This window comes from Oncorhynchus clarkii, chromosome 17 (assembly GCF_045791955.1).
Source record: "Oncorhynchus clarkii lewisi isolate Uvic-CL-2024 chromosome 17, UVic_Ocla_1.0, whole genome shotgun sequence".
NCBI classification, from domain to species: Eukaryota; Metazoa; Chordata; class Actinopteri; order Salmoniformes; family Salmonidae; genus Oncorhynchus; species Oncorhynchus clarkii.
In genome coordinates, this window is record NC_092163.1 from 390001 (window position 1) to 400000 (window position 10000).

The following is a 10000-nucleotide window of genomic DNA, read 5'->3' on the forward strand; positions in this document are numbered from 1 at the left end:
TAAGGGAGAACACCCATGTTTTAAGGGAGAACACCCATGTTAAGGGAGAACACCCATGTTTTAAGGGAGAACACCCATGTTTTAAGGGAGAACACCCATGTTTTAAGGGAGAACACCCATGTTTTAAGGGAGAACACCCATGTTTTAAGGGAGAACACCCATGTTTTAAGGGAGAACACCCACGTTTTAAGGCAGAACACCCATGTTTTAAGGGAGAACACCCGTGTTTTAAGGGAGAACAGACGTTGGTATTGCACCCATGCTCCACCAAGGTTTTCCAGCTCACAGCTTTGACCCACTACAGTATCTATGTTGGTGCTTCTACTTCAAACTATGTGTAGGCAGGTTGCTTAGGATTCGAGAAGATATATTTCAATCAACCAATCAAATCACGTGAATAAAATAAATACACCAATGAGAAGCAGCGGTTGGTTCTTGTTGACGTGTTGTTTTATATTTCATATTCCAGCTTCAGCATTTTACAATAAAATATTAAATGACATGAATTATTTCACATTATAACAGGATTTACAGCCACTCTAATGGAGGTCTCTCTATTCTCTCTGTCTCTCTCTCTATTATCTCTGTTTCTCTGTCTCTCTGTGTCTCTCTCTCTGTTTCTGTTTCTGTCTCTCTCTCTCTCTCTCTCTCTCTCTCTCTCTCCGTCTCTTTCTCTATCATCTCTGTTTCTCTGTCTCCCTCTCTCTCTCTCTCTCCCTCTCTCTCTCTATTATCTCTGTTTCTCTGTCTCTCTGTGTCTCTCTCTCTGTTTCTGTCTCTCTCTCCCTCTCTCTCTCTCTCTGTCTCTCTCTCTCTCTAATCTCTCTGTTTCCTACAGCTTTAATACTGAGTTCCAAAGGACCTTCATAAGGTGATGTAGACTGCTATATTTACAACAATGTTATATACCTCTCTGGGTAAAATGGCCTCTGTGTGTGTGCTCTAGTTCCTGCTCTGTGTGAATCCTAGACTGAGCCAGCAGTTGCCATGGTGACAGAGAGCCAGCATCACCTGACCCTCAGTCGGCCAATCAGGCTAACCCACAGCATCTTGAAGCTACAACCTCTGTCATGTCACAACGGTCTCACGCCTAGAAACTCTCTCCTATTCTCTCTCTCTTCATTTCTCATATCCTCCCTCTCTTCTCTCTCTGTCCATTCCTCCGCATCTCGCTCATCTATCTCTTCTCTCTCTCTCTCTGCCTCTCTCTATATCTCTCCCTCTATCTCTTCTCTCCATTTCTCTCTCCTCTCTCCCCCTCTATATCCATCTCTCTCTTCTCTCCCTCTCTCTCCATCTCTCCTCTCTCCATCTTTCTCTCCTCTCTACTCTCTCCATCTCTCCCTCTCTCTCCATCTCTCCCTCTCTCTCCATCTTTCTCTCCTCTCTACACTCTCTGTCTCTCTCCTCTAGAAGACAGGAGCAGGTGTGAGGGCAGAAGGGTCCAGACTCAGAGTTTCGCTGAAGGGAGGGGCCTGCTGGTAGGGGTTGGTGGTTACTATGGTGACTCCGTTGGCGACGGGCGTGCTGCGGGCATTGTCGTGGTAACCGGCGCTGTCGTCAAGCTGATCGGTGAAGAGGCTGAAGTTTTGGAACAGGTTGATGAATGTCTGGAGAGCAAGCGCCGTCAGGCCAGCCTGGAGTCAGAGGTCAGAGGTTAGAGGTCAGAGGTGTTCATTATTAAAGCAGAAGTCAAGGTAACTATAGTAACTTAGAAGTAAGAGCTGAAGTCAACCAGCTTCCTAGCTAAAAACAGCAGCCTGGAGTCAGAGGTTAGATGTTAGGTGCTAGAGGTCAGAGGTTAGGTGTTAGGGCTTCCTAGCTATAAACAGGAGTTTCTCTTAGGTAAGGGACAGCATTCCCTCCTCAGATTTGTCACTCTAGATACAACTACGAAAACATAATTAACAAACAACAACAAAAAACGGGTCACTACTCCTGCAGCTCTGGGTCTGTACATAGTCAACGGTAGGTTTCGTGGGGCCTCCTACGGTAGGTACACCTACAGCTCATCCCTTGGCAGTAGTACTGTAGACTACTTTATCACTGACCTCAACCCAGAGTCTCTCAGAGCGTTCACAGTCAGCCCACTGACACCCCTATCCTATCAGACCACAGTCAGCCCACCCCTATCAGACCACAGTCAGCCCACTGACACCCCTATCAGATCACAGTCAGCCCACTGACACCCCTATCAGACCACAGTCAGCCCACTGACACCGCTATCAGACCACAGTCAGCCCACTTACACCCCACCGTACTGACACGCCTATCAGACCACAACAAGCCCACTGACTCCCCTATCAGACCACAGTCAGCCCACTGACACCCCTATCAGACCACAGTCAGCCACTGACACTCCTATCAGACCACAGTCAGCCACTGACACCCCTATAAGACCACAGTCAGCCCACTGACACCCCTATCAGACCACAGTCAGCCAACTGACACCCCTATCAGATCACAGTCAGCCCACTGACAACCCTATCAGATCACAGTCAGCCCACTGACACGCATAAAAGACCACAGTTAGCCCACTGACACCCCTATCAGACCACAGTCAGCCCACTGACACCCCTATAAGACCACAGTCAGCCCACTGACACCCCTATCAGACCACAGTCAGCCCACTGACACCCCTATCAGATCACAGTCAGCCCACTGACAACCCTATCAGACCACAGTCAGCCCACTGACACCCCATCAGATCACAGTCAGCCCACTGACACACCTATCAGACCACAGTCAGCCCACCCCTATCAGACCACAGTCAGCCCACTGACTCCCCTATCAGACCAGTCAGCCCACTGACACCCCTATCAGACCCCAGTCAGCCCACTGACACCCCTATCAGACCACAGTCAGCCCACTGACTCCCCTATCAGACCACAGTCAGCCCACTGACACCCCAATCAGACCACAGTCAGCCCACTGACACCCCTATCAGACCACAGTCAGCCATCTGACACGCCTATCAGACCACAGTCAGCCCACTGACACCCCTATCAGACCAGTCAGCCCACTGACACCCCTATCAGACCACTGTCAGCTCACTGACACCCCTATCAGACCACAGTCAGCCAACTGATACCCCTATCAGACCACAGTCAGCCCACTGACACCCCTATCAGACCACAGTTAGCCCACTGACACCCCTATCAGACCACAGTCAGCCCACTGACACCCCTATAAGACCACAGTCAGCCCACTGACACCCCTATCAGACCACAGTCAGCCCACTGACACCCCCATCAGATCACAGTCAGCCCACTGACACACCTATCAGACCACAGTCAGCCCACCCCTATCAGACCACAGTCAGCCCACTGACTCCCCTATCAGACCAGTCAGCCCACTGACACCCCTATCAGACCCCAGTCAGCCCACTGACACCCCTATCAGACCACAGTCAGCCCACTGACTCCCCTATCAGACCACAGTCAGCCCACTGACACCCCAATCAGACCACAGTCAGCCCACTGACACCCCTATCAGACCACAGTCAGCCATCTGACACGCCTATCAGACCACAGTCAGCCCACTGACACCCCTATCAGACCACTGTCAGCCCATTGACACCCCTATCAGACCACAGTCAGCCAACTGATACCCCTATCAGATCACAGTCAGCCCACTGACTCCCCTATCAGACCACAGTCAGCCCACTGACACCTCTATCAGACCACAGTCAGCCAACTGACACCCCTATCAGACCACAGTCAGCCCACTGACACCCCTATCAGATCACAGTCAGCCCACTGACACCCCTATCAGACCACAGTCATCCTACTGATACCCCTATCAGACCACAGTCAGCCCACTGACACCCCTATCAGACCACAGTCAGCCCACCCCTATCAGACCACAGTCAGCCATTGACACCCCTATCAGACCACAGTCAGCCCACTGACACCCCTATCAGATCACAGTCAGCCCACTGACACCCCTATCAGACCACAGTCAGCCCACTGACTCCCCTATCAGACCACAGTCAGCCCACTGACACCCCTATCAGACCACAGTCAGCCCACTTACACCCCACCCCACGGACACGCCTATCAGACCACAGTCAGCCCATTGACTCCCCTATCAGACCACAGTCAGCCCACTGACTCCCCTATCAGACCACAGTCAGCCCACTGACACCCCTATCAGACCTCAGCCAGCCCACTGACACCCCTATCAGACCACAACAAAATCACAGTCTACTTGAACGGAGAAATACTCAACCATGAGGCATCGAAGCCCAACAGAATGCTATTAAGAGATGCTATAGATGGAAGGAGGGTAGAAACCAAAAAACAATTGTCCTATAACAAATTCAATCCCTTTTGGACAACTTCCTGGACAAAACATTTCACTGCAATAGCGAAGGTGTAAACCTGCCAGTAGAAAGACTAAACAGGATGTTTGACCTCTCAACTTCCCTTTCAAATCTACACATATCAAGCAGACAACCTAAGAAAATTAACAACAATGACAAGTTTGAAAAACAAAACAGAAATACACTACAGAAATATAATAGCCTGTACCAGCCTATACAAGCCTATACAAGCCTATACTAGCCTATACAAGCCTATACTAGCCCATACTAGCCTATACTAGCCTATACTAGCCTGTACTAACCTGTACTAGCCTATACTACCCTGTACTAGCCTGTACCAGCCTGTACTAGCCTATACTAGCCTGTACTAGCCTATACTAGCCTCTACTAGCCTGTACTAGCCTATACTAGCCTGTAGTAACCTATACTAGCCTATACTACCCTGTACTAGCCTGTACTAGCCTGTACTAGCCTCTACTAGCCTGTACTAGCCTATACTAGCCTATACTAACCTGTACTAGCCAATACTAGCCTGTACTAACCTATACTGGCCTATACTACCCTGTACTAGCCTGTACTAGCCTATACTACCCTGTACTAGCCTGTACTAGCCTGCACTAGCCTATACTAGCCTGTATTAGCCTATACTAGCCTAAACTGAACCACTGTATCAGCAAAACATTTACATAATGTACTGACAAATCATATTAAAACTGTACTAACCTGTACTAGCCTATACTAGCCTGTACTAGCCTGTACTAGTCTGTACTAGTAACTTTGTAGGCCACATGTGCTGCACCAGAAACGCATGTCCTCTCCCTGCTTTATCAGGCGTCACTACAGTCCCTGGTTCGATTCCAGGCTGTATCACATCGGGCCGTGATTGGGAGTTCCATAGGGAGGCGTCGTCCGGGTTTGGGAACCCAGCGTCGTCTGGGTTTGGCCCAGGGTCGTCATGGTTTGGCCCAGCGTCGTCCGGGTTTGGGAACCCAGTGTCGTCCGGGTTTGGCCCAGGGTCATCATGGTTTGGCCCAGGGTCGTCTGGGTTTGGCCCAGGGTCGTCCGGGTTTGGGAACCCAGCGTCGTCTGGGTTTGGCCCAGGGTAGGCCGTCATTGTAAATAAGAATTTGTTCATAACTAAATAATGTGTCAAACTAGTGACAGGGGCTGTTCACACACACACACACACACACACACACACTACACACACACACATTACACACACACACACACACACACTACACACACTACACACACTACACACACACACACATTACACACACACACATTACACACACACATTGCACACACACACACACACACACACATTACACACACACATTACACACACACACACACACATTACACACACATTACACACACACACATTACACACACACACATTACACACACACATTACACACACACATTACACACACACACACACACACACACATTACACACACACATTACACACACACACACACACATTACACACACATTACACACACACACATTACACACACACACCCAGACCCCCCAGGTGTCTCTTACCCAGGTGAGGATGGAGAAGAAGCAGAAGGCAACAGCAGCCCTGGCGGCGTCGGAGCCCTGAGCCAATGGGAGCTCTTCTTCTGTCGTCTGCTGCCACTGATTGGCCAGGAAACAGAAACCCACGAACCACAGGAAGCTGGCCAGGGCTGAGGGGGGCGGGACCAACAGGACAGATGGTTCAGAAAACATACCCCCTAGAGATAACATGACGTGTGGATGTGTCTGTGTGTGTGTATGTATATAATGTGTGTGTGTGTACCAGAGAAGACCATGTCGATGAGAGTTGCTCTCCTCCTGAGTCGGACACTGTGGATGGTGGGGAAGTAGATGTCTAGAACCAGGAAGCAGACGCTGCCTAGGAAACAGACCACGCCCACGGTAACGCCGTAGTTACAGGCATCGGCGTTCTTATTGAAGACGCATAGCAACCGCTCGCTGCCGATGTTCATGTAGCCTTCATTCACTATACAGCTGAACACTACCATAGAGAATACCTGGAGGAGAGACATCACCTTTAATTAATTACTATACAGCTGAACACTACCAAACAGAATATCTGGAGGAGAGACATCACCTTTAATTAATTACTATACAGCTGAACACTACCAAACAGAATACCTGTAGGAGAGACATCACCTTTAATTAATTACTATACAGCTGAACACTACCAAACAGAATATCTGGAGGGGAGACATCACCTTTAATTAATACCTATACAGCTGAACACTACCAAACAGAATACCTGTAGGGGAGACATCACCTTTAATTAATACCTATACAGCTGAACACTACCATAGAGAATACCTGGAGGAGAGACAACAATCCAATAATTTCTCAGTGTGCCTTGCCTTTTCAACAGTTACATCCCATTACGTTTACTTCAGTTCAACGCCCCCACTAAGCCTCCAATAATTTCCCAGTGTGCCTTGCCTTTTCCATCCAACAGTTACATAGCATGACTGTATTATTTTAGTAACAGAGAAACGGTTGTTGAATTCGTTGATTTTATACAGCGGCCTGAAACTCATGGTTTTACAGGCCAAGTCGGGCCTTATACAGCGGTCTGAAACTCGTAGTTTACAGGCCACGTCGGGCCTTATACAGCGGTCTGAAACTCATGGTTTCAGGGCCTGCAAGTTGGGTTGCAAAATTCCACGAACGTTTCCAAAACATTTTCCAGTGATCTTCCAACCAGAATTTCTAGAAAACCTGTGAAATTTACCAGAATGATTTTCAACCCTAAACTGTAAACCACATTATGCTGCAAAGTGATATGTATTTCCTATTGGAATCGTTAAGCTAGCCAACAGTATTAAACTACAGGATATAGTCTACTGTATTATAAACCAGCTATGTCAGACAACATTATCCCCTGTGTCATTATAAACCAGCTAGGTCAGACAACATTACCCCCTGTGTCATTATAAACCATCTAGGTCAGACAACATTACCCCCTGTGTCATTATAAACTATAAACCAGCTAGGTCAGACAACATTACCCCTGTGTCATTATAAACCAGCTAGGGCAGACAACATTACCCCCTGTGTCATTATAAACCAGCTAGGTCAGACAACATTACCCCCTGTGTCATTATAAACCAGCTAGGTCAGACAACATTACCCCCTGTGTCATTATAAACTATAAACCAGCTAGGTCAGACTACATTATCCCCTGTGTCATTATAAACCAGCTAGGTCAGACTACATTACCCCCTGTGTCATTATGAACCAGCTAGGTCAGACAACATTACCCCTCTGTGTCATTATAAGCCAGCTAGGTCAGACAACATTACCCCCTGTGTCATTATAAACCAGCTAGGTCAGACAACATTACCCCCTGTGTCATTATAAACCAGCTAGGTCAGACAACATTACCCCCTGTGTCATTATAAACCAGCTAGGTCAGACAACATTACCCCCTGTGTCATTATAAACCAGCTAGGTCAGACAACATTACCCCTCTGTGTCATTATAAACCAGCTAGGCCAGACAACATTACCCCCTCTGTCATTATAAACTATAAACCAGCTAGGTCAGACAACATTACCCCCTGTGTCAATATAAACCATCTAGGTCAGACTACATTACCCCCTGTGTCATTATAAACCAGCTAGGTCAGACAACATTACCCCCTGTGTCATTATAAACCATCTAGGTCAGACTACATTACCCCCTGTGTCATTATAAACCAGCTAGGTCAGACAACATTAACCCCTGTGTCATTATAAACTATAAACCAGCTAGGTCAGACAACATTACCCCCTGTGTCAATATAAACCATCTAGGTCAGACTACATTACCCCCTGTGTCATTATAAACCAGCTAGGTCAGACAACATTACTCCCTGTGTCATTATAAACCAGCTAGGTCAGACAACATTACCCCCTGTGTCATTATAAACCAGCTAGGTCAGACAACATTACCCCTTGTGTCATTATAAACCAGCTAGGTCAGACAACATTACCCCTCTGTGTCATTATAAACCAGCTAGGTCAGACAACATTACCCCCTGTGTCATTATAAACCAGCTAGGTCAGACAACATTACCCCCTGTGTCATTATAAACCAGCTAGGTCAGACAACATTACCCCTCTGTGTCATTATAAACCAGCTAGGCCAGACAACATTACCCCCTGTGTCATTATAAACTATAAACCAGCTAGGTCAGACAACATTACCCCCTGTGTCATTATAAACCAGCTAGGTCAGACAACATTACCCCCTGTGTCATTATAAACCAGCTAGGTCAGACAACATTACCTCCTGTGTCATTATAAACCAGCTAGGTCAGACAACATTACCTCCTGTGTCATTATAAACCAGCTAGGTCAGACAACATTACCCCCTGTGTCATTATAAACCAGCTAGGTCAGACAACATTACCCCCTGTGTCATTATAAACCAGCTAGGTCAGACAACATTACCTCCTGTGTCATTATAAACCAGCTAGGTCAGACAACATTACCCCCTGTGTCATTATAAACCAGCTAGGTCAGACAACATTACCCCCTGTGTCATTATAAACCAGCTAGGTCAGACAACATTACCCCCTGTGTCATTATAAACCAGCTAGGTCAGACAACATTAACCCCTGTGTCATTATAAACCAGCTAGGTCAGACAACATTACCCCCTGTGTCATTATAAACCAGCTAGGTCAGACTACATTACCCCCTGTGTCATTATAAACCAGCTAGGTCAGACAACATTACCCCCTGTGTCATTATAAACCAGCTAGGTCAGACAACATTACCCTCTGTGTCATTATAAACCAGCTAGGTCAGACAACATTACCCCCTGTGTCATTATAAACCAGCTAGGTCAGACAACATTACCCTCTGTGTCATTATAAACCAGCTAGGTCAGACAACATTACCCCCTGTGTCATTATAAACCAGCTAGGTCAGACAACATTACCCCTCTGTGTCATTATAAACCAGCTAGGTCAGACAACATTACCCCCTGTGTCATTATAAACCAGCTAGGTCAGACAACATTACCCCCTGTGTCATTATAAACCAGCTAGGTCAGACAACATTACCCCCTGTGTCATTATAAACCAGCTAGGTCAGACTACATTACCCCCTGTGTCATTATAAACCAGCTAGGTCAGACAACATTACCCCTTGTGTCATTATAAACCAGCTAGGTCAGACAACATTACCCCCTGTGTCATTATAAACCAGCTAGGTCAGACAACATTACCCCCTGTGTCATTATAAACCAGCTAGGTCAGACAACATTACCCCCTGTGTCATTATAAACCAGCTAGGTCAGACAACATTACCCCCTGTGTCATTATAAACCAGCTAGGTCAGACAACATTACCCCCTGTGTCATTATAAACCAGCTAGGTCAGACTACATTACCCCCTGTGTCATTATAAACCAGCTAGGTCAGACAACATTAACCCCTGTGTCATTATAAACCAGCTAGGTCAGACAACATTAACCCCTGTGTCATTATAAACCAGCTAGGTCAGACAACATTAACCCCTGTGTCATTATAAACCAGCTAGGTCAGACAACATTAACCCCTGTGTCATTATAAACCAGCTAGGTCAGACAACATTACCCCCTGTGTCATTATAAACCAGCTAGGTCAGACAACGTTACCCCCTGTG

General features: G+C 47.1%; 1 protein-coding gene across 3 annotated transcripts in view; it reads right to left on the reverse strand.

Moving 5' to 3' along the window:
- Nucleotides 1-431: 431 nt before the first annotated feature.
- Nucleotides 432-10000, reverse strand: part of LOC139370003 (synaptogyrin-3-like) — a 12426-nt gene continuing 2857 nt past the window's right edge. For 2 of the 3 annotated variants that reach the window (XM_071109282.1, XM_071109281.1), the window contains exons 2-4: nt 6138-6372; nt 5879-6024; nt 740-1637 (exon numbers count right to left, since the gene is read on the reverse strand). In XM_071109282.1, coding sequence (XP_070965383.1) covers nt 1410-1637; nt 5879-6024; nt 6138-6372 — 609 coding nt within the window. In that variant the 3' untranslated portion in view covers nt 740-1409. Of the gene's footprint in view, nt 1638-5878; nt 6025-6137; nt 6373-10000 lie in introns of all 3 variants that reach the window. The other variant, XR_011627084.1, reaches the window with a different exon arrangement.